A 26,111-nucleotide genomic window follows, 5' to 3' on the forward strand; every position below is an offset into this window, starting at 1 on the left:
AATGCAACCTGCTTTCTGCCCAGAAAGAGTTTCCTACTTCTATCAATCCATGTACCTCACCTTCCTCAAAATGCCACTCAAAACTCACCTCTTCTGGAAAACCATCCACAGCTACCCTTCTCTGATACTGCCTTATTCCGCAGAGCATCTGCATTTTTCAATGCCCTTGCTTCACATCCTTTTTCATTTGCTGACATCTTGTTGATCTTGCTCTTTTTCTCTCACATCTTGCCTGTTAACCCATCTTGTAAATGTTAAGTTCTGTGAAATAAAACACTGTTCCTACTTTCCTTAAATTCTAGACCTCAGTTTTCCGCAATCATGACTCATTCATCCATTTATTAACACGTATTCATTGAAAAACCACCATGTTTTATGCATGCTGCTGGGCACTAGGAATACAGAGCAAAGGTAAGACAATAGGCTCCGTCCTCACAGAGGGTGGGTCCAGGGTCCAGGGTCCAGGGTCCAGGGAATGTGTTAACTGGCAGCCTAACTGTCAAGGAAAAGTTATAGATGGAGTAAATACCAAACAAAAACTTTTCTATCCAGAATACATTTTCTTAGATTATGAGGAAAACCACGGCTAACCTGAGTACTTTTCCTTACGAATGAAGTATTGCTTCTGCCACTACAGATATTCTCACCGCAGAGGTCTTTTCTAGTCACACCTAAGAAAGCCAGAGCTGCTGCCTCACCCACACAAGGGAGGATTTTCTGCTTTGAGTTTTTGACATAGATATATATTTTAGTGGTTTTTCTTATCACATGGAACTTTCTGACATTTAAGACAAATAGGAATGCGTACGAGTAGAGAAGAGAATCATAAAAGATTTTAACAATGTATAACAATTCTTATGTGACTTTGTATATTCATATATAACTTTCTAATATGACTTATATGCTTTGTGAAGGCCATAACAGGATCTCAGAGTACAACTTTCAAAATAATAAAATTGTTTTATTTAAATAAATTAATGAATTGACCACAACATGAAGTCACTTAGTGTGTTCTATATGCAAAAATTTTCTGTATATTAAATGCATAGATTACAAATTAGACTTTTCTAATTAGTGCTTCTTTAGGTGTAAGGAATAATTCAGAACTATTTTGAAATAAGATACAGTTGAAGATAATTCAAAGAAACCCATTAGGTAAGCTGCTAAGAGCAAAGGAGGGGATAAATATTCTAAACTTGAGTCAGAAAAGCCATAAGTAAAAATGTAGTCAATTCATATACCAGCAGGTGCAGCTCAGGAATATGATAAAGCGTGCACTCAACTCCTTGGAATAATTCACAAAGGTGGTTTCATGCAACTGCATTTTATTGCATTTCAGGAGGCACCCCCCCCCCCGAAAGAATTAAAAATAAAAGTGAATCCAGGTAAATAGAAAATGTATTAAAAATGTTAGCAGTCAATCCTAAGTGAGGTGAGTCCTATTGCAGTTCTGATTGCTTTTTTGATAGAGAAAGGAAAAGAATGTAGTTGTAGTGGAGGCAGTGGTATTTCTCTTGGTGTTTTGTTGTTGTTTTCATTTGTTCTTTTTTATCACATTAACTCACCCAATATTTTTATTAAATAATCCTTCTCAGAAGATAAATGGACCTGTTCTTAAGGAGGAATAGGTCCAGGGAGCACACTTTTTATATTTAAAATCTATTTAATGCTATATTAATACCACTAAAAATGTTACTCTATTTATCAAAGAGACTTAGAACTGAACGACAAGAAAGTAGGAAGGAAACTGTAGGACACAAGTAATGTAATTGGGGTGGAGGTAGTTTGCAGAGAGATGTTTCAGAAAGAAGCCTCAGTCACTGGTGAGGCCTCCTTTAGAAAATGCAGCAGCCAGCCGGTCCTTGATCTTCTGCCAGCATGTGCTCAGGAAACTTGCCACATCTGAATCTCCCATTGCCGTATCTCTCTCAGGGCTGTTATCACTGCAAATCCTGGCAAATGTTCTTGACATAAAACAATAGGAATTCTGCTGTCATTTCTGCATTAGCAAGTCATAAAGCTCTGAAGAAACCTCAGTAGAAATGTTTTCATCAAGTGCATATGAGAAAATAATAAAAGACAAAAAAGAGAAAAGATAATCTCAGAGCAAGATTGCTGTACCTTTGCATAGTACCTAAAAAAGGACAGAGTTGTCGTCACTGATTTGAAAAATAATAATGAATTTCAAAACAAAAATAAAAAACAATAACAGAAATAAATTCACCAAAACTTTAAAACCAGGTTCAAAGAATTATGTAAGTAGTTGCTTTAATAGGTTATTATCCAATAACAGCCATATATCCCTTGAGTATTTTTTGTCTCCCCTCCCTCATTCTTTTGGAATCTCTCGTATCATTTCCACACCCAGCTAATTGAAGCCCATATCTGAGGACAACCCTCTTATAACCTGAACTTCCTACATTATTACACTGGGTAGTGTAAGTGCAATAATTCTCCTTGGAAATATTAGGAAGATGGATGGCAACATTCTGAGCTTCTTAAAGAGAAGGGCAGGAATTGAAGAATAAATTCTAACTGATGGTTCATTTTTTTTTATTATTGATTCTTGGCCCAAAGCACCACCCTGGATCTACCACAGTGATGTTCTAAGAACCTCTAAGCTTGCCACAGTTTTTATGCTAAATTTGTCATCAAGGAATTACAAGGCTATATTTTTTAATGACACTTAGAGTCTTAAGTTGTTGAAAGAATGCCAAAATCACATAATCCTTTCACTTGTGCTATTTAACTGCATATTGTGAGAGAGGAGAGAGATCTGAATGATTACAAAGCTGGTGCAGATAAGGCAAAATTAAATATCACTTATAAATTATTGTGTAATATAAATGTATACACACATATTCACATCACATTTTGATCCCAAAGAAATTTATTATAACAGGTTTATTATATTATGACTGAGCTTTTTTTTTACTTTTCTAAAACTATAACCTACCTTTTCCTTAGTTCACCTTTACTCTATTATCCCCAGAATTGAGATGCTTTGGGAAAATACGTGTCGTACACTAAACCAGCCTATCTTTCCTGGAGGAATATGGCCAAATTAAATCCTTTGCATTTTGAAGTTTGCAATGAAAGGTTTATACACACAGTTATGCTACCCTAGAGTTTGAACACACCCACAAACAGCAACAGGGCATACATAATATTAAAGTTTGATTTATACTGTTATTGGGCAGAGTTTTAGAGATTCATCAATAGAAATTATTTCAAATGCAATATATTGGGTGGAAACAACAAGTATCATACAATTTATTTACACTTTAAAACACACAAAACAACACTGTATATTCTAATGGGTGCATCCCTGTATATTAAACAAGTAAAAACATCTCAGAGAAGGACTCATGCCTCCCAGGCCAGTGGTAGGTGAGTGGGGAAAGGAATGAGGGTGGAGTAGGGATTTAGATATGTCTGATATATTCCAATTCTTAACAAAATCAAGTGAGCTGAGGCAAGCAGAGCAAAACATCGGCATTGGTTACATCTGAGTGGTGCATACTGGCATCTATGAAATTATTTTCTGAACACTGAAAATAATTTATCATTTAAAGTATTTCAAATATAACAATATTGCAGAGTAATGTTTTAAAAATAAACTAAAAACTCAGTTTCTTTAAGAAAAGTATTATGATATGCCCTGGCTAGTGTGGCCCAGTGGGTTGAGTGTCAGCCTGCGAACCAAAAGGTCGCTGGTTCGATTCCCAGTTAGAGCACATGCCTGGGTTGCAGGCCAGATGCCCAGTAGGAGGCACGTGAGAGGAAACCACACATTGATGCTTCTCTCCCTCTCTTTCTCCTTCCCTTCCCCTCTCTCTAAAAATAAACAAATAAAATCTCCTTTAAAAAAGTATTAAGATGATACAGAGGAAATATTAACATCTTCACAACCAACTCAAACTCTTTCTGTGTTGTGTGTCTTTAACAGACGTAGATGAGTGCACTGCAGGGATTCACAACTGTCGAGCTGACCAAGTCTGCATCAATTTGCGTGGCTCCTTTGCCTGTCAGTGCCCGACAGGGTTTCAGAAGCGAGGAGAGCAGTGTGTGGGTAAGTACAATGGTGCAGTCAGCAAAGTCCTATCTTGAACATCTTAATTGTTTAAACCTCAGGCATTCAAAACAAGGCACTCAAATTTATTCAGAGAATGATAGCCAACAACTGCTTATGCTTTCATTGAATGCCAATCCATTTTTCACATTCACACGAAAAACTAGCCTTAAAGTTTGAATATATTCTGGATATCAAAGTGTTGGTTACATGTTAGACTAAGCAAAAGCAGAAATTTGGAATATGAATGGGACCATAAAAGCAACTGAGGGAATAATTTTAAATTAGCTATTTGGGGACCATAACATTTAAACAGTGATAATATGGGGTTCATTCACTGGTTTCAGCATAACATAGTCTATAAGGTAAATGGTGAGGTTCAAACCCCATCACCACCCCTGACTCACATTCAGACCTTGGGTGAGTTACTGGAATTCTCTATCTCACTTTTCACAGTGTACTGTCGAGATAATTCTCCCCCTGCTTCAGAAGCTCATGTGTGGAAATGCTTAGAACAGCACCTGGCCATGGGCTGAATAGCTGTGTGCTGTCATTATGTAATGAGTTAACATACTAAACATTCTTTATGCTGCAAGCAGGTGCAGTGCTAAGGATGCAAAGCCAAGTGCAGCATGTGCTTCTACTTGAGAGCTCTCCTCGAGCTCCCTCAAGGCGGAGGCCAGGTCTGGTTTGTGTCACCGCTGTCTCTCCAGTCCTTGAAGAGTGCCCGTCAAGTACGCTCTAGGCATGTTTTTTGAATGACTGAAAGAACACGGTGTGGGGAGGCCAACTGGCAAATAAGAGGAAAACTAAAGTGTTCTGGGCTCATTTATGAGGCCCAGCACTGTGCATGAAATTCTTTAATTGACTCCCTCTGACCATTGATTTATATACCACTTTGTATCATGGAAGTGAAAAGTCCTGATTTTCTCTAAGAAACAGAGGCTCAGGATGTGGGGACAGGCAACCAGCATCCATTTTCGCCTGCAAATGTGAGCTGTTGATGTTAGACGTCAACACTGAGCTCCTCATGGGCCCCAGTGGAGTTCTGCCTGCCACGGGCTGCTCCTAGAGGCTGGGGTTACTGCCCAGCCTCCCAGGAAGGCCCAGGGTTTGCAGTGACTGAAGCTGTGATTTAGGAGAAGATTGTGTGGGAAACTGCACAGACACGAAAGTTTTGTCCACTGTATTAGTGAGGAAAATAAACAATTCAGAGCATAAAAAGCGTAGAAAAAGAACTAACTCAAACTACTGTGGGAAGTACCAAAGAGAATGGACCAAATGTTTATAGCTCTTTTTGATATGGTAGGAAGAGACATTCTTAAATTTAGTCTCATCACGTGGTACTTCTCTCACTCATAAAACCAATCCTACATTCCGCAACAGAGCATATAAGGTCTTCCTTAATCTGATCCTTGCCCAACTCTGAACAACCTTCTCCCACCAAACAAACAAACAAACAAACAAAGCTACTCCAGCTTTATCCCACATACATCACTCAGTGTCACACTCTGGTGCCCCTACGTAAACTCTTTCAGCAGGAGGAACACACACTCCTGGCAAACTCCTATTTTACTCTCAAATCCCAGTTCAGGGTCGTTTCCTCTGGGAAGTTGTCCATGATCTACCCCAATATAATTAGTCACTCCCTCCTCTATGCCAGTATTCCTCAAATTTTCATGGATCTTTTTCGTAGAGTTCCTATCTGTTGCATATTAACTCTTCTACAAACTACAATAAAAATGTGGCAAAATCACATTGCTATTCCTGAACAACTACTCTCATTTTCTGTACTTATTCATTGCAGATTAGTCTAAATAGTCCACGGGCTAGCCGTAGTCAGCAGGCCACACTTTGCATAGCACAGTGCTCCTTCTGTCCCTTATACACCTTTCTATTGTTGATCTTATCATCCTGTGCAGTAATGTGTTTTCATGCCCATACTAGATAGGGATAGAATGTATGCATATTTATCATCATTCTAAACGTGCAGTGCTAAACACAGTGCTAGCAAATAACAATGCCTTGAACATTTTCTGGTTGTAAAGACACACATCATTTATTCACGAAATATTTATTGAGAGTTGACTGCGCGGCAGACACTGTCTTAGGTGCTGGGACATCATGGTGAACAAACAAATGGTACAGAATCACAGCCCTTGTAGAACTATTAGAAAGTACCATGTATACAAATTAGCTGTTGAGACTGGCACCTGGGTATAATACTGGGTACAAGGAAGAACTATTCTAAAATTGCTCTTAGTTGGCATGATGTTTCCATTCATTCAGCTAATGTTTATTGAGCATCTACTATGCCAGGCCCTGTTCCAGGTATTAAGCATACAGCAATGAACAGATAAAAAATACTCTACCTCCACCTCAAGAGGAAGAGATAAGTCTTATCTGCCATGCATTATAGTGAGGGAGACAGACAAGTTGCAAATAAGCATATAGCACAACGTCAAGGAGTGTCCATGGTTACAAAGAAATACAAACAGTATAGGGGAATAGATAATGCAGAAGAAGCTATTTTATATGGATGGTCAGAGATGGTCTTCATAAAGTGACATTTGAGTAGACACGGAAATCAATGAGAGGGGAGGCCATGTGCATATCATTACCATTCATTTCAATATTCAAGTTAAATCAAATAGGTTTTGTAACTTATCAATAATAGCTCCCATTTATTTCTACCTGTTTTGTGTAAGGAGGTTTCCCTGCATTATGTCATGTGATCTTTCCAATAATTCTACCACATTGTTGTACGATTACTTACAGAAGAGGAAATGGAAGCCCCAAGAGGTTAACACTGAGCTAGTAATTGCCAGATGCAAACTCAAATTACCCTGAGGCCGCCTGAACACAATGCCTCCCACACTTTCAGTTATTAAAGTACCAGAAGAGCTGGGCATAAAGTTTTGTTTTCACTTTTTTTTTTTAACTATAAGATTGTGTCACTATATAGTCTTACATTGTACATGCATAATTGTTATTTTAAATTGTGCATGCCATGTTGGAGTTGTCACAACATGTACAGTCATGAATTAATGAAGTTTTATTATACTTCTAAGATGTTACTCCTACTCTGCAAGTTCTCAGTTGAGCACTTGATGGTTGGAAATATTTATATGAGAAGGATACAGGCTGGGATGCCTCATTAATGTGTCAGAAGGGCACTTTTGTTTAGAATCCTCTTCCTTCCACAGTGTTCTTTCATTTGATGCTCACAGAAACGTCATAAGATACACATAACAAGCATTACTGCCTGCATTTCACAAAAGTGAAAACCAAGATCCTGAATGTTTAAATGACTAAGCCAAAGTCGCCAACTAAACAGCAGCCTACCCCTTCTTTCTCTTAGTTTTATGCACATCACTCAATTATCCAATAGTTCTTTTATACTTGTCTTTATAAATAAAGTTTTAATCCTCAAACTGATATTCTCATACATATTTGAAATAGTCTTAACTACTTTTCTCTCTTTTAAATCTTAACCCACCCAGCCAGATATATGAAGTCATTGTTCTTAACATCTCATTTAACTGCAGAATGCAGACCAAAGTATATTTAAAACACATATACTCTAATTTTTTTTAAAAACATAATTACTTTTTTAAATTTAATCTTCATTGTTTTCTTTTTCCATTGCCATTTAGTCCCATTATACCCTTTTCAAGTGAGGGCCTCTCTAGGTAGGTTTTCTAGATAATGTTCTTCTAAGAACTTGAGAACAAACAGCTGTGGACAACCAATAATGTAGTTTTCTTTGTGTGTGTTCCTGGTAACCTAGATATAGATGAATGCACAATACCTCCGTATTGCCACCAAAGATGCGTGAACACACCAGGATCATTTTATTGCCAGTGCAGCCCTGGGTTTCAGTTGGCAGCCAACAATTATACGTGCGTAGGTAAGCCTTTTGGGTACCACCATCCTGACTAACTGATTTCTGTCTTCAAAAAAAGCAAACTCTATGCCACATTGCAGTATTTCTAGTCTTCAGTTTTGCTGAGTGAACTGGTTTCCATCAACTTCCCTGAATAAAGCTGAAAAGACAGCAACCAATCTGTTTCTTAAAACACTTCAAGATGTGAATGGAAAACTTTGTTAATCTTCGTTTTAGTTCTCATCTGTGGTGTACAAAAAAATACAAATCCATTGATATACACACACCAATTAGTCAACAGTGTGTGATATAAAAGCTGAAGGTGCCAAAGGGGTTACAGCAAGTTCAAGTACATAAACTTTCTGCTGAAAGCGCATCTGATTTTTACATGCTTCTTCCCTCCTTTCAGAATGCAACGTCAGAGCACACAGTTTTGAGACTGGCATGACATGGAAAGAATCTGGTGCAGGAAAAATGCCTTTTCACAATATTTTCAGTGCCTTAGAGCATTGCAAAACTCTGTATGGGTCTCAAAGGCTTATGTTATAATTGCAATGGAATTTAACAGAACCCATTTAAAAAGTAATAAATAGCGCAGATAAATCTTCACTACAGCATGCTGAGAGACCGTATCAGTATGACTGTCTTATATCAATTATTTATAGACTTGGCATTTTGCATCTGAACAACAATAAAAGAAAATAGATACTGGAATGTATATTTATTAGAATCATTAAATTCTTCGGGAAAGATTCATCAAACCCCAAAATAACTGTCATTGTCATAAAATATCTGTCATTCTGGTATTTCTAATACGACAGATCTTTGGTGTTGTTTCAACAAATATGAAACCTGAATGGATGTCCTCCAATGAGCTTCTGCAGGGCAAAGAATCCAGCTAGGGAACTACTTATCATCAAATGACATAGGTATGAAAGAGCAAAGATATGTTTAAAGACATAGATATGTAAATGTATATAACTTTTCCTTTCAGACATCAATGAATGTGATGCCAGCAATCAGTGCGCTCAGCAATGCTACAACATTCTGGGTTCATTCATCTGTCAGTGTAATCAAGGATATGAGCTAAGTAGTGACAGGATCAACTGCGAAGGTAAAATATTTTGCAAATAATTTTTAGTAAGACTCCAATCCCTTTGATGGCTGTTCTTTTATTTGATTATGTACCTGTTTATGGAAACAAATTTTTATCCATGAAAATTCTATTCTAGAATCAGTTAATTGAATTGCAACATTGTCTTTTTAGTATGTTATCAAGAAAAAGGAGAAGAAAAAAGTGACTGAAATATTAAACGGAAGGTGGGTTTAATAATTAGAAGTATGCACTAGCGTCTCGCTTCTCAAAGTGTGATCCAGTGGCCAGCAGCATCAGCAGCTCCTGGGAGCTTGTGAGAAATACAGAATCTCAGGTCCCAGCCCAGGCCGACTGAGTCAGATTCTACATCTAACTCTGGGTAACTGGACGCACATTTAAGTTCAAAAAATGCTGACTGCATGTCAGAAACATTAGAATAAAAACCAAGAGACCTGGCCCCAGTCTTATTCCTGCTAGCGTGTACTTTGGGCATGTATCTTAAGTTGCCTAGGCTTCAAACCCATGTAACTAAAGAAGGCCATTTAACTGAAGGGATGACCTTCAGAGTCCACTGCACATGCATGTTCCACTGTGTAAGTTAAAAGACATACGACATCCTGAGGAAGTGCCATCAATACTTGATATTCCTGACTTCTTCAAGGACTCTCCCCAACTGTACTTGGGGCCACAAAGGTCATACTTCACCCAGAGAGGCCTCGCATCTTGCCACGGTGCTCAAAACAAAAACGGGCTGGCTCTGGACACATGCCTCTTCCCTTCTAAGCAAATTATAGGGGCATCGCCATTATGAAACACAAAGCTTTTTTTCCCCTGAATGCCAAACCCTGCCAGGATGTCACCTCTAGAAGCCAGCACAATAATGGGACTTAAAGTTCAAAGATCAGGTGAACTTGGCCTCAAAGACAGACACGCAGTTTCTGAGAAAACAAATATGAATCTGCATCTTTGGTTGGTCTGCAAAGCCCAAAGTGAAAAGCATCAGCTGTAAGCCAGTTCATTCACTCTGCTCAGCTCATCTGGTAGATCCAGGATTTGACAAACTGTCAGCAATGATTGAGTAAAACTGATGGCAAGACAAACTCTTTGAGCTGTGAAGTTGTAGAGAATCATTTTCAACCGGTATGCCACAAGAGGCACTGGTATGCCACAAAAATTTTTAAAACATGCATTACCTGACTATTTAGTCAGCACCACTGATCTTTTCCCTTAGACTGTCAAATCTAAAAAAAAAAAAAAAAAAAAATGACAACAGCCAACACAACAATAGCTGTCTAGTGTGAATCAAAATTATACCTATTTTTTTGTCAGATCAACAAAAAAATATAATGTATTTTTTGGCATGCCACAGAATTTTAGTAATTAGTTTGTAAGTGCCATGAGATGACAAAGATTGAAAATTGCTCTTCTAGAGGAAATGAGCCAATATTGTTATAATTTGCCCTTGAGCTTCTTATAAAGTATTGTATTTCTATTTCAGAGTTTGCAGTGTTTTTATTCTCTTACTTCATCTAAAAAAATATTACCAAAGTAGTTTTTGAATTTTATGTCCTGCTCTTCTCTAATTTAACAGACATTGATGAATGCAGAACCTCAAGCTACCTTTGTCAATATCAATGTGTCAATGAACCTGGAAAATTCTCATGTATGTGTCCCCAGGGATACATAGTGGTGAGAGGTAGAACATGTCAGGGTAAGTTTATTGTTTTCATATCTGCTATTTTCAGTTTTAACCAGGAAGAACAGCGAGAAGTTATAGGATTCTCTACTATAGTCTTTTCATTTTTTCTACTTTGAGTATACAATTTGAGCTCTTTTTGTCCCCTGTTCATTATGAGATACGTACATCTCATAAAGAATGTATTCACCAAAAAGAGAAGGATACTCACTATTAATACCTACTTTCATTGAAATTTAAATTAATTGTTTTGCTCTCTTAAAATATAAATAACTTTAATAAAATATTGATATCCCTTCTATATAGCCTACACAATCTCCATGATATATGTCTTCCAACCATCTACCAGAAAATAATCAATTATTGAAATATTTTACCTTGAGTTAGAGTCCAGAGCATGAGCTTAATATGTGGGTTAGGCATACCTTAAACCAGCCTCAGTTCTCTAAAGCACCAAGATTGTAAATTGAGTAGTAGTTTAGATATTAAGAAAATCATCCTCATGTATATACTAAAATGTGCTTGAATTCTCGGGCAAAAAAACTATTGATTAAAAAATAGCTCATGTCATTAGTCAAAGAATATATATGAATGACCCCTGGACATGAACAATACTGTGGGGATTGACTGTGGGAGTGGGGGGTGGGCTGAGTGGGGGGGGGGGCAAAAGGAGAAAAATGTTAAAAACAGTAAGAGCATAAACAATAAAATATTTAAATGTAAAAATATAGCTAATGTCCTTGGATCCCATTTTAAAACACATTCAAGTGATTTTCACATATACACATAGGTGGAAGAAGCAGCTCTCTATGTGGTATAATTTCAGAGTCTCTCATGAAGATCTGAAAATACCCTCTTTTTCCTACCACCAATGCTGCATGTAGCTTGAAATTTCTTCCTTAATAGGGAAAAGATTGCTCAGATAAAAACAAAAATGTAGGTAACCCTGGAAAAGCTAGTGTAAAACATTTACATAAACAAAAAGAAAATGAAAAAAAATGACTGAACTTGAAGACAGACAGTCTGTTTGAGTCCTAGCTGTACTGCATTCTATCTGTACAATCTTGAAGAAATTATCAAACTTCTCTGAGTCTCAGCTTTCTCGTTTGGAAACGATACTGAGGGAAGGAAATGGAATACCGTTAATACACATAAAAATTATGTGTAAAGTATAAAGCGTATATAATTCAAGGTGTTTTTATGAAATTTACCTAGCAACATAAATGATGAGCAGCAAATCTTTAGAGAGTCCTTTTTAATCAGAATTGATAAAGGGGACACAGGGCAGTAAAATCTTGTTAAGAAAGGAAAAGAACAAGAAAGGAGATCCTGGGGATTCTCAGCCTATATCATCATTTTACAGAAAAATACTAACTCAGAGGAACGTCCATTGACCTGGAGTTCATTAGTATGCATGTGATTATTCAACTAGATTCCAGCCACCAAATATGAGCACAATCAGAATGTCATTCACTGCACAATGAATATCTTCATACCACTTTCCAGGTTACTAAAGACTCTGTAATGTTAATTGTGGGAAAGCATTGCATTCCAATGGTTTTACTTTCTGAACCCTAACTGAGACTTTTAACATGAATACTACATGCTGGAAAATGTTAGTTAGTTATGTATCTTAACCAGTTTCCCTGGAGTCCTTCAAACAAATGTCTATGTGTTTCTCGTCATAAATGGATTTGATACTCAGTAAAAGGCAAGCAAATTAATGTCTGGTGAAATCATACCTGCATGGTCTGTATATACAGAAACATTAATATCTGTTATAATTAAAAGTGAAAACACACTGAAATTTCAAATAAGGGATTCATGAATGTTATATCTTGAAGATATATAGCTTCAGAATGTTTGGCTAAGCTAACTTTTTTTCTTTCTTAAGATTATTTATTTATTTATTTTTAGTTGGGGGATGTGGGGGAGAAAGAGAGTGAGAGAATGTATGGTTGCCTCTCATGTGCCCCACTACTGGGGACCTGGCCCATATCCCAGGCATGTGCCTGGACTGGGAATTGAACCAGGGACCCTTTGGTTTGCAGGCTGACACTCAATCCACTGAACCACACCAGCCAGAGTTGACTAAGCCAACTCTGAAAGCACAAAGCAATTGGTTTCCCCCACTGAAACCATCACTTCCCAACCTAATCTACAGACTAAGGTAACACTGTAAGAGTTTAGATTCTTACATTCCTCCAAAAGGCTTATTTTGAGGTTGAAATAACTTTTCCCTTTCCAATGGTCTTGCAAAAATAAAAATGGGGTGGGGGGTGTTAGAAAAGGGAGAGGAAGACAGAAAAACAGAGACAGAGAATATACATAAACATAGACACACTCATCAAATATTTTAATATTATTAATAATTTCTAGAAAACCTTCCAGAATGATTAAGGTGTCCATTATGCTAGGCTCTAAATTAAATTACTGAAATGCATGAAATTATGTTTTTTCTTTTTTTATTTAAATATTTTATAGTTTATGCTATTATAGTTTTTCAAATTGTCCCCCTCTTCTCCCCCTCCACCCAGCCCCCTGACTCCCACAGGCAATCCCCACACCAATGTCCACGTCCGTGAGCCATTCATATATGTTCTTTCACTAATCCCTTCACCTTCTTTCAACAAACACATGAGATTATTACATAAAATTTCTCTTTGCTGCTGTTGGACTCCCTGTAACAAACCAGTCTTAGTTTTCCCTGTAGCTAAACAGCATCTTTATTTTTCAAAAAACAAAGAAAGAAAGAAAAAGGTGAAAAATATTGAAAAGACAATTCAATTGTGGAGGAATTTCCGTTCTTTCTTTAGCCATAGCCCATCCAAAAGAAGATACTTCTTGTAACTGACTTTTGGAAACCTCAGAGATTTTCCAGTCTTCTTTTGAATTCCAGTTAGCTTTAGTGAGTTTGGAAACTAAAAGAAAGTTGTGTTTTTTTTCCCTCTCTCCCCAAAAGACAAGGCATGGAATTATTCTCATTTAGAGGATGCAATACCTTAGTGGAAAGTTGCCTGTCACTAAATGTGTGAACTTGGATCAGCTATTTAACCCTTATTTGTTTTTTTTCTCCATGTCAAATAGAAATAATGTCTTTCTCACCTATGTCCTTGTGGTTTGTATAAGGAGCAACTTAGTTCATTTTAATATGTCTTAAAAACTCAGGTACCCCCAGTACATTAATTCTAGGTGATGAAGAGATATAAAGATACGTTTGATAGCCCTTACCCTCAGAGAGTTTACAAACTAATAGAGGGGTAAAGACAAACACGGGTATTTCAATAATGCAAAGTAGAAAACAATAAAGGTCCAAAATGAAGAACCTGAGGTGTGGGAATTTAGAAGAGAAAGAGATCATATCCCAGCAATTAGCCTATGCCTGGCTTGCAGCAAGGACTCAATAACTTACTTATGAAATGAGTAAATTAACAAATGAAAATACCTAATTATGGGAAAAGAATGAATCAGAGAAGGCTTATACTGGATAAAACCTAATCACTATTCAAATGCAAAGGGAAATAGACATAAATAAGGATATGGATAATAATATATTTGTTGTTGTTGTTAATGTAATGGCTCTCTAGTGAAACTGTTCTGTCAGATGTTACCTGGGAGCTCCTAATTCCTAAATCTAAAACCAGCCTTTGTCCAGCCCGGCCTGTCCACAGCCCTCCTTCCCAGGACTTTCTCCCACTCGGACTTTCTTGCACTGCTTTTTCCTGGGTTGCCTGTCACTACTGACACCCCCTTTCTTAGTTCCTCTTCTTCCACACTGAATTTAAATAGCTATGCTCTACAAGGTGGACTACTTTATAGCTTCATTCTTGTGCCATGCTCCCTCTGGAGAATAAAATCCACTCCCAGAGTATCAGCTGTCCACCAGCATGCTATTTATTGTTTACCGGAACCACATCTCTAGCCTTTACCTTTCTCCAGTTTCTGAGACAATAAACTGCCCTCTTCATAGTTTCTGCTTGCTGCTTTCTCAGCCTGGGAAGGCTCTCCATCCCCAAACCATGAAAATCCCATTAAACCACTACCCTTTAAGGCCAAGCTGAGATGCCCCCTCCCTCCTTCAGCCTTCCGTAGTTCCCCAGGTAGAATTAATCAGTTATGCTACAAATCTTCCAGTGCCCTTATCAATTTCTTATTTAATTCCATTTTATTTTAGAGTTAAATGTTGTCATAGGTTTATTCCTAACTAAATTATAACCTCCCTGAGGGCAAATGATGTCTTCTACTTTTCTATAAGCAGCATTTGGCTTTAAATTCAACACGTAAACAATAGGTGCTTGATAAAATATTGTGAAAGACACATATCAATCTGTCTGCAATGGCGTAATGAAATGCAGTAAAGGCAGGTCCCATCCAGTCTTGTGTCTAAAAACTTAAATGCAGATTCCCAAACACCTCCTTCCTTGAAAACCTGAATCTGTCACTTAAACAATTTACTTAGATCAGTAAACTCTTTGACCCTATGTTTCTACAGATATAAATGAATGTGAGACCACAAATGAATGTCGGGAAGATGAAATGTGTTGGAATTATCACGGTGGCTTCCGTTGTTACCCGCGAAATCCTTGTCAAGAACCCTATGTTCTAACTCCAGAAAAGTAAGAAAATTAAAATTTCTGAAAGTGAGAATTTTCTGTTCTTATCAAGTCAAACTGTTGAATATTTTTGTTTGCCTTTACAGCCGATGCATTTGCCCGGTCTCAAATGCGGTGTGCCGAGAACTCCCCCAGTCCATAGTCTACAAATATATGAGCATCCGATCTGATAGGTCTGTGCCATCAGACATCTTCCAGATACAGGCCACAACTGTTTATGCCAATACTATCAATTCTTTTCAGATTAAATCTGGAAATGAAAATGGAGAGTTCTACCTAAGAGTAAGTATCCTGAGGTCAGCCTTAGGTGTGAAGAAAGGTTCAGAATTGTTGTTGTTGTTTGGTCATATTCACATGGAAAGAAAGCTAATATTTAGAGTTTTTATATGCAGATATTCTGTAAGGCATTGTGTGCATTATTTCATTAATCCTTTTGGTAACACTGTAAGATATTAAATATATACCTCCATTTTTTTTTTTTTTTTTACAGAAAAGAGAGACTCAGATTAAGTATTTTCTCTAAAGTCACTCTGATAACAAGTTGTAAACTTCTAATGTATTGTTGTGACCACCAAAACAAGCCTACACACACAAACACACACACTACAAATAGATACTACAAACCAGTGATAGTTATTTTCTTGTACCTAGAAAAAAATTCCTGGAGAGCGTTTCAAAAATCATGGATTCCTTATTGTTACGTTCACAGGATTACTAACATTTTTACAAAGTAAAACCAGGAAGTCTCTACAAAGTGATCCCAACCGCCTCCAACGTACGTGTCAATAGTCGTGTCGCAGACATAAAAGGTCACCATTGTGTTTTCCCTTCCTTTCATTGCCTATATGAAGTCTTTCTGTAAATTCTGCCATTTCTTTCTTCACCGTGTCTCCTGGGTTATTTTTGCTTCCCGATGCCCCTACTTCTCTTCCTTTAAACTTCCTTCTTTGCACATTCCCCACCCCCTGCTACAGTCCCTCCAAGAGACTCCAAGTATATTTCCCTGACTCTAGTGCCTCAGCCTTCTAGTCCCCTCCCCCTCTACAAAATCTCAGCAAGTTTATTTTAAGTTAAAATTCTGACATATTTTAAATATGGCTCACCACTTCATGTGAAAACGATGGCACCCCACCAAGCAGTTTACAAGGTTACGGTAACTGTTTCACACTAAGGATGTTATTCATCCAGTTTTAATTTTCTCAAAACTCCTTTGGGCACTCTTCATTTTTAATCAAATTTTAAAGTCAATATTTCAGTTTGAGAATATGAAAAGTAAATTGGGAAATTCATCCCTGTGGTAAAGTTTACAGATTTTTAATGTTTACACATTTACGCTGTTCTTTGCTAAATCAAGTTCCCTTCCAGCTCCAGAATTATGTGATTCTGTTTCTTTGCCAGTAAATTAGAAATGATTAATTTCTCATGACCAACTTCTGAAGAGAAAAAACAAACCCAAAATACAATATATTACTATTCTTCTTTTTTAATAGCTAACAATAAATTTCTGTAACATTTGATGCTTTAAATTTGAGATAGACTAGACAATGTAAGAAGTTTACTCTAAATGGATTTCACACAGTAAATTTAATAATTCTAGCCCACACAAAGAATATTGTTTGTAACCCATGGCAATAAAATAGGTTCATCTAAAAATCTTCTTTAAAAATAATTTTCCATTTTAAACTTTTAACTATAATTTAAGAAAATAAAATTTCCTAGCAGTATCAACAAACAGTGAAGTAAAATTCCAGCATGTTTTTTCCTTGCAATAAACATGGCACTCTAAAAGTTTTATGATTCATATCAGTGCATTTATCGAGTTGATGTTTTCAAATATACTTAGTGTTTCTCTCAAGTAAAATCCTTTTTTTTAATGAATGATCTAAAACATTGCCAATTTTGATAATCCTAGAGTTAAGTAATATTAAATTATTTGAAACAAAAAACTAAAATAAAAAGACATTTCAAAACTACTTCATATCACATAATTAAAAAAGTAGTTGGATCAAATCCTACAAAATTTCTCCACTGAAATTTCATTTGTGCAGAAGGCATTTAATGCATAAGAATCAATAAGCAGTCCTTAATTAAACATCTATTATGCTCAGCTCCATGCTATGTACATGTAATACATAGTTCCTTATTTCAAAGAACTTTAAGCATTACTATGCGGTAAAAATTAACATCTATGAAAAAAGAAGGGGAAAAGTTTGAGTTTTAATCCATGGTCCAAGAATTAATATGGACTGGAATAGTCAAAGAATATTTATTCATGGTCATGAGACTGGACCTGCACCTTGAAAGGATCTGTGGTATACAGGATTTTATGTATATTCCTTTGGGGAGAATACTGAGAAAACCTTCTTCCCTAGAAAAACGGACATATTGTCAGGAAGTACTACATGGAAATGAAGGTAGAATACCATCTTCCTCCCATCCTGCCCAATATCTATCCTCCCTTACTGAGCCTTATTTTTCTTTATAGACTTTATGAACACTTGCATAATATTCATTTGTCTGTGTCACCCACTAGAATATGAGTGAAATAAGAGCAGAGACTTTAGCTGTCTGTTCTCGCTTCTATGCACAGCACATAGGATGGTACCTGGCACATAATAGGTGCTCAAAAATATTTTTAAATGAATACTTTTAACTCAATTAATTAAAAATATTCCATCAACACTTCCAAGATATTAATGTTACCTTCAAGGGGCAAGCACCATGCTAGGTCCTCAAGACACAACAGTGAATAAAACTAAGCCAATTTCTGCCCCAGTGGAGACTATAGCCAAAACATCGAGCAAGTGCTCACAAGTTTGCTGAATGTTATAACTGAGCACTGCAAGTTGCTCCTAAGTGCCTAACAAGTTGACCTCTGACCAAAGCAGGAGCAGTCTTTGAGACTCTCAGAAGAAGTTGATTTAAGGTAAAGACTAGAAATTAGAGACCAGCAAATAGAAGGAATGAAAAGAAGACGAGATGGTCTGGAAATCCAAGTGCTGTAGGCAGAGTGGTTTGAGAGGACCCTGGAGAGATGAACAAGGCCTAGATCACACAGTGCCTTATACACCATATCAAGGGTTTCAAGTAGAGGTGTTCCTATCAGAATTTTGTGTTAAAAAGGTGTGTGGCTACACTGTAGAATCTGGATTGGAGTGGAGCAAGAATGGAAGTGAAGAAACCAGTAAGTAATGAAGAAACTAGTAAGTAATTTACCAGTATAACTAGGGCTATAGCAGTGAGTCCAAAAGAAATGAATTGTCTTATAAAGATGTAGGAAGAACTACATGACTTGTTAACCCATTTGCTATGTGGAGGTAGAGGAAAAGGAAGCAAAAAGAATAACCTCCAAGTCTGTCATGAGCAACAGTAAATGGTGATGCCATTTGCTAAGAGAAGACAGAGCCAATGTAGAGAGGAAGGTGAAAGTTCAGTTTGGACATATTGATTCCTGGTCCCCATGAGACATCCAAATAGAGGTGAGTAGTGTTAGATATGTGGGCTTAGGATTCAAAGTACAGACTTTCAAGTCACTGACAAATACATGATAATTGAAACCACGGCTATGGATAAGATATCTCAGGGAGAATGTGTAAGGAGTAGGTGAGATCACCCAGAAGAGGAGAAGACCTGGGATAAGGAAAAGCTAGATTATGAAGGGTTTTCCTTTATGTAACCTGATTTTGGCACTATTGTAATCATCCAGTACCTTAGCCTACAATTCCCTGGCCATGTCAGCCCCCCATGATGTTCAGCTTCATGCCACTCTGCCAGCAACCCCATGGCCACACGCTGGACTTTGTTAGCATTCAGAACAGTTCCCTATCAGGATCTTAGCCTCCAGTGACCTACTCAATGACTGACTCTCCTTCTCTTTCATGCCCTCACTCCCACTCTATCTTCTCCTCACTCTTAAAGTGATACTAGTCCCCTGACCTCTCACCCTCCACTTTATGCCAGTCTATTGACTGTTTGGGGGACCCTTGAACTAATCTGTCACCAACACATCAACTCCCTGACCAGCAACCTGGATCAATCCCATAATCCATATCTATTTTCACACCCAGCTTGTTGTCGGAGGGGGCGACATGTTGTGGGTAGCACGGGGCACAGATGCTCCTGAATCTGAGGGTTACTGTCCAGAGCCAACTGAGGAGGGAGCAGGGCTCTGAATCCAGAAGAGCCTGTCCCAGGGTTGTCATGGATGCAGGGAATAAACACGAGTTGTCGCAACCACTTCTCTGCCAGGAGAGAGGACATGGGTCTTCCCTCTAGGGGAGAAGGCCCTGTACCTCCAAGTTCAAAGGCTTTTATTGAGAACCATATGCACAGGGATGCAAATCTTATCAATCAATATCAAAAGGCTGTTTACAGAAAACAGATCATAGATAACAACTAGAGAAACACAAGAGATCTGCCTCAGTTCAGGGTCTATGAATAATGTAAATCTCCCTCCCAGTTATGGTTATCATAACTTTTGAGAGAAGAACAAAGCATACTTAGAGGAACTTACCTCTAGGCCTGATGGTCCCCAGGAAGCATCTGATCCAGTTTAGGGCTGTACCTGCCTTTAGTATTGTTTCAAGCCTGAGCCAGGTGGGCAGGGCAGAGCCACAAAGAGATAAAGAAACTTCTTTCAGATAGAATGAGGCCATGTCCCCGCTGAGCCAAGAGGTGTGGGCCTTTTTGCCCTTTCTGCATGTCCCCCAAGTCCTTCTCCTGTGGCCCATACCGGCCAATGTCTGTCCTACGTCATCTCTCCTCATGAGAGGACTTACCTGTCATCAACAACTGACCATCGCAGGGCCAAGCAGGGTGATGTGAGGGAGGCAGGGGCTGTGCCCCTGCCAGGGGGACAGGTTTTGTCTTCTTAGTGGCCTGTTTTCCCAAGGCCTCCTTGATTAGCTCGAGCCTTGGGGCCATCTCGCCTGCCGGCGAAGCTACAGTCCCTGAAACCAGGCAGGGTATTTCCCAACAGCTTGTCAGCACAGAATGGTAATACTATAAGTTTTCAAGTTCAGATGGGTCTTCACTATGCTCAACAATCCTACTTTCTTTCATTTCTTCTCTTCAGCTCCTGATTACAATGTTCTCACACTTTTTAAATCCTTACACCCATCATTTTCAGTAAGTGACCTCACCTCCTAATCTTCTGAAACCCCTGAAGCCAACAGGCATGAATTACCAGAAGCAGGCATCCCATTCCCTGCAAATTTAAGTCCATGTGACCCCTTTTTACAACTTCCCTCAAGTTTTCCAAAGGCAAGGTTTCACGTCTGTCAATCAAGAACAACTTTATCACCTGTATTCTTCATTCCATCTTCTCTAAAACTTTGTTGTGTCAAACTCTAGTCTACTTCCTACATATTGAACTTGTTTCTTCCTCTAGATGTTGCCCCTCTCTCTTTCCCTTCCTGGCCAAGGTTCTTAAAGCACAGTCGATAATCACATTCTCTGCTTTCTCACTTCCTATCCCATATCTCTATTGTCTCTTCCTGCTACCCTACTGAAATTGCTCTGGGAAAAAGCCAACAACAACATCCATACTGCTAACTCCAGGGGGGTATTTTTCAGTTTCAGTCATGCTCATCTTCTCTTACTCAATTGGACACTGCTGGCCACTCATTTGTTTTCCACTTAATTTTCTATTTCTTCACAGCTTCCTTCAATGCCTCTCCTCTGCCCATCCCTTAAGTGTTAGCCTCTGTCAGATCCAGTTTTATCACATATATTTTCTCCCTTGGTTTAATGCCATCCATTGATGTGACTGCTAAATCTTAATCCACTGTCTCTATTCCTGCCCTCCTCTTGGTTTTCAGATTCACACATTTATTTACCTGTCCCTCCAACCTCATCTCCCCCCAACTCTTTACCCATCACATTCTTTATCAAAATGAATTTGTATCCAGTTCTTCTGAACATAATTCTATAAAATTTCCACCTATTCTTGTTGACTCTCCTCACTCATTCAAAAGGCTTCCTTCAGTTTTTGAGGGTCCCTCTTCCTTTTCCCTGTGTATATAAACCTTTGTGTATCTTCATAGATATCTTGTGTTTCCCCATATAAATTAGCATTTGCAACATTCTATTGAAATTAACTATTTACATGTCTCTTCATCTACAAGAATATAAACACATCCACAATGTTGAGAAGTGAAACATGAAAACTTCATTCACCAGTTAAAAAAAAATTTCAAAAAGAATGAAAAAAACTTCATTCTCCAGTCTCTATAAAGGCTGGAAATACTCAATAAAAGTGAAGACAACATTAAAAGAGAGGAGCAAATAGAAAACAAATGAAAAATCAGTCTTCTATAAATTAGAACTAATGACTGTGTGTGGACCAGGAATAAGACCTGAAAAGGATTGGAACTAAGAAGAGACTAAAGAGTGACTTTTATCTCACCCTCAAAATTCTTCCCCTAATTCTTATAGGAGGTATACTCATAAAAAAATAGAAACTTCAATCCAAAAAAAATTAATTTCTCCCTTCCTCTTTTTTCTTTTGTTTCAGCGAACGAGTTCTGTTAGTGCAATGCTTGTGCTGGTGAAGCCACTAACAGGACCAAGAGAATATATCGTGGACCTGGAGATGCTGACAGTCAGCAGTATAGGGACCTTCCGTACAAGCTCAGTGTTAAGATTGACAATAATAGTGGGTCCGTTTGCATTTTAGTCTTTGAAAAGAGTCCACTTTAGGCATTTAAATCAGCCAAAGAATATTGTTACCTTAAAGCACTATTTTATTTATAGACATATCTAGTACATCTACATCTATATACTGTACACTCACCAATAATTCAAATAATTACACCATGAGTATAAAGTGGGCATTTAATCTGTAAAGATTCAAAGTTTGTCTTTATTACTGTATGTAAATTAGACATTAATCCACTGAACTGGTCTTCAAGAGAGCCAAGCATACTCTATCCAGTGAAACTTGGAATCTTTTCCGTAAAAGTGGGACCAAGCAATGATTTTCTTCTGTGGTGCTTAAGGAACCTTACTATAGCCCCACTGACAGTCTCATAAGGAGGCAGCCATAATAACATTGAAGCGCAAGTTCAACGAGTTTTTTAACTGCTTTGTAAGAAAATGGAAAAAAGTCAATAAAGATATATTTCTTTAGAAAATGAGGATCTACCACATTTGTGTTTATTTTCACGATCAGTCTTAGTATAGGTGTTTATTACACAGCAATAAAGCATTATTGTAGACATGCTGGTTTCTGTAGGGTATTTTAAATTTTGTCAGAAATGTTTGACTATGAATGTAAAAAAAAGTAAGCAAAATTCCCAAAATGAATAAGGTATCCCCTAGAAAATTATTGTATTGGGAAATCTATAGGGAGGAGCTAAGAAAACAAATACCTTCTAAACCGAAGAACCAAACACAGTATCTTAGTTTGAGCTGCTAGGACAAATTAGAGACTGGGTGGCTTATAAACAACAGAAATTTATTTTTCACAGTCTGGAGGCTGGCAGCCCAAGATCAGGGTGCCAGCATGGCCAGGTTCCGGTGGGAGCCCTCTTCTGGGTTACAGACTCATAACCTCTCATGGTGGAAAGAGAGAGGGAGAGCTCTCAGAGGTCCCTTTTCTAAGAGTACTAGTCCCATTAATGTGGCTCTCACCTTCATGACCTAATGGCCTCCCAAACACCTTGCCTCCTAATTCCATCATGTAGGGAGTTAAGATTTCAACATAGGAATTTTGAGTGGACACAAACAATCCAGAATACTGAGTAAATATAAGTCTTGAATTTGGGATGAATGGAGCAAAATGAAGAAAAGGTATTTTACTGAAAAAGTTTTAATTTATGAATAAAATTAAAACCCTAAAACTTTTCTAACTTATAACTAAAATTTTCATCTTTATATTGATGCTCACAGAGGAAGAAAATGATAATGGTCCTTATTCTTGGCCTTCAGACTGACAGTGAACTAAAGCAAATTACCCTCCCTCCAACTCTGTGAGAAAGTCTTCAGTCTTCTTGTTTAAAAATGTAACTGCTTCACTTTGACGTATCATAATTTTAAATAAAAACGAATATTCTTTTAGAGGATCATCCAATCTTTGGAGACTTTTAAATGTAACCTATAACAGCCAATATAATTTTTATGCCTGGGGAAAAATAGTTGTAGCTGCCAGAGCAAAAACAACCATTTGATTTTATTTTAATTAATAATCCAGGAGATGGGGAAACAAAAAGACTTTAAAATCATGCCACAAAAAGGTGTTCAGCCAATTTTCTCTTGCACCCTGTTTCAAAATACCTGTGAATAAACTCTGACACCAGATAACCTTGACACTGAAACAAACGTCTCTTGGGAGTTGACTAAATGTGCGTAATTGTCAAAAAGAGAGTTCACCAAGAGAGGAAAGATCAAAACACAAACTTCTTGTGGAGTAGAGCATCTTGTGGATGGGCTTCTAAAAGTTGAAGGGGCATAGAAACAATGACGAGAGCAGGTCCAAACAAGGATGCGACAAGGAAGCAGAGTCAACAACCAGCTACATACAGCACAGCAGGACTGCGAGGGTGTTTCTGTCGCCCTGTTCACCTGATTACCTGCAGTCCAGGTAAATTAAGGTTTAATCTAAACTCTTCCATTTTAAATCAATGTAGTGATTTTTCTACATATAGACACAGTTCTCAAATCAGAGTTAGGAAGGGTAAAGTTTTGTTTGTTTGTTTTTTTAAGCCTAAAATCTTCTTAAGATTGTTCACTCTTAAACAAGAAGACAGGATCTTATAACTCCCCAGAGGATTGTAGAGAAAAACAGGAATCTCTCTGAAATTGCTATACATAAGCCCTGACTGCTAAACATATATATTATTATATAAGTATATCAAAGATAATTATATTATTGAAACTTACATATATACATATATGTATGTGTGTGTGTGTGTATGTGTGTATATATATATTCTGGATCTACAGAAACCATTAACTGCAGACAAGATTGTTACCACTTAATCCCACAGCCTAGTTCTATTCAAAAATCAGACACATGGAAAGGGTAAATGTACTGAATAATCACTGATGCATTTTCTTTTTTATTTAAAAGGAATTTTATGTGTATTTTACAAGTGTACAGCTCAGTGGCATTTAGTACAGGGCAATGTTATTGCAAATATCACCACGATCTAGTTCCCTAACATTTTTATCACTTAAAAATAAACTCCATACACATTAGCAGTCACTCCCCATTCTCTGCTCTCAGAAGCCCCAGTGGGAGTTACCACTAATCTACTTTCTGTCTCTATGAATTTGCCTATTCTGGACATTTTATATCAATAGAGTCACATAATAGGTGGCCTTTTGTGTCTGGCTTCTTTCACTTATAATGTTTTCAAGGTTCCTTCATGTTGTGGCATACATCGCTACTTCATTACTTTTTATGACTGAATACGACTCCATTGTGTGGGTATACTATGTTTGTTTAACCATCCATCAGTTGATGAACATCAGTTAATTGGTTGTTTCTACCTGAAATTCCTTTTTATCTTGAGTGTCAAAAAGGAAATTGATTCCTAGATTAATTTCACAACCTAAATTACCCATTTCTAGTTTCATTTTTCAACTAAAAGGAATAGCAAGTTTAAAAAGCCTTCTTTTTCATTCACAGAAGTAAAATCCTGGAAATGCATGAGTTCCCTTTCAGGTACAACCATTCTCAGTTAATACAACAATCTTATGCTTTCTTTTAATGTAACTTGAAATTCAAAATACAGTAAATATCATTACTAAGAACATACCAAAGCAGTAAGACAAAGCCCTGCTTTGTTTTCAAAATACACATGACTCCCACCTCCCTTCCTCCATGAGAATTACTGATTTAAACCAGCTCCCAGAGATGGGGATTATGAGAATAATTTATCATCAGAGTCATTATTATTCAGCAGCAAAAATTTATTGAGTAACTTCTATCAGCATGATGTAGTATAGGAGAACCAAGATTCTAGCCTCAGCTCTAACATTAATCAGCTGTGAGAATTAGCTTTGTGCAGACTTCATTTCTTTATTCATAAAACTAGGCTATTAAAACAGGATGTTCTTTTTTCAGTTTAATAAAGTATAACTAATCCCCACCTCAGTGCTGCATTGAGGGAAAAGATGGCTCTATTTGCCAATATTTTTAAGCATCCGAGTATTCTTTGCATGCAGAGGCTATTTTGGACATTGGTGGAAGAGAAAACTAATAGTTCCCTCCCCAAAACAGGTCTTCACAATATGATTTCATTATTGGGGCCAAGGACATGAGAAGTAACCCAATTGGGCTATAAAAATTTTTAAATTACAATTTAATAATTTTTATAATTCACTGTGTTAAATTATGACTGTTTTTGTGTCTTTCCACTGATACTAAATGAAATATGATTACTCATGCTAAACTGAAAGTCATTTTATCTTGTTTCACCAGTGAAAAAGTCAAGCCACAGGTTCCCACACTTCAAACATGCTTCTAGGGAAATACATGTGTTCTTATTCAATAATGAGAACTGAGCTAGTCATTCCCATCACTGCACCATTCTAATGCCCATGCCTGGGCTCTGAGTCTTCCATGATATCTGGCTGGACAGAGTTATTTTCTGACAATGATTAGAAAAGCCCTCTTCATTGTCAAGAAGGGAAGGAGAATAACTTCCCTTCTGCTGCCAAATTTCTCTCTTAACTAGTTTCTTTGACCACTTGCAACCTCTATCCTCTCCAAACATAAAATCTCCTATTATTGTATATATACT

General features: G+C 37.5%; 1 protein-coding gene across 2 annotated transcripts in view; it reads left to right on the forward strand.

The window, feature by feature from the left end:
- The window catches only part of EFEMP1 (EGF containing fibulin extracellular matrix protein 1), a 66,751-nt gene extending 44,290 nt beyond the window's left edge, over positions 1 to 22,461 (forward strand). For both annotated transcript variants that reach the window (XM_054575423.1, XM_054575424.1), the window contains exons 5-11: positions 3,950 to 4,072; positions 7,863 to 7,982; positions 8,953 to 9,072; positions 10,646 to 10,765; positions 15,243 to 15,366; positions 15,450 to 15,645; positions 21,878 to 22,461. In XM_054575423.1, the coding sequence (XP_054431398.1) occupies positions 3,950 to 4,072; positions 7,863 to 7,982; positions 8,953 to 9,072; positions 10,646 to 10,765; positions 15,243 to 15,366; positions 15,450 to 15,645; positions 21,878 to 22,039 (965 nt within the window). In that variant the 3' untranslated portion in view covers positions 22,040 to 22,461. The remainder of the gene's footprint in view (positions 1 to 3,949; positions 4,073 to 7,862; positions 7,983 to 8,952; positions 9,073 to 10,645; positions 10,766 to 15,242; positions 15,367 to 15,449; positions 15,646 to 21,877) is intronic.
- Positions 22,462 to 26,111: the final 3,650 nt, after the last annotated feature.

The sequence above is a fragment of the Pteronotus mesoamericanus genome, unplaced genomic scaffold (assembly GCF_021234165.1).
Source record: "Pteronotus mesoamericanus isolate MK-2021 breed Mesoamerican mustached bat unplaced genomic scaffold, CSHL_Meso_final contig_291, whole genome shotgun sequence".
In the NCBI taxonomy this organism is placed as follows: Eukaryota; Metazoa; Chordata; class Mammalia; order Chiroptera; family Mormoopidae; genus Pteronotus; species Pteronotus mesoamericanus.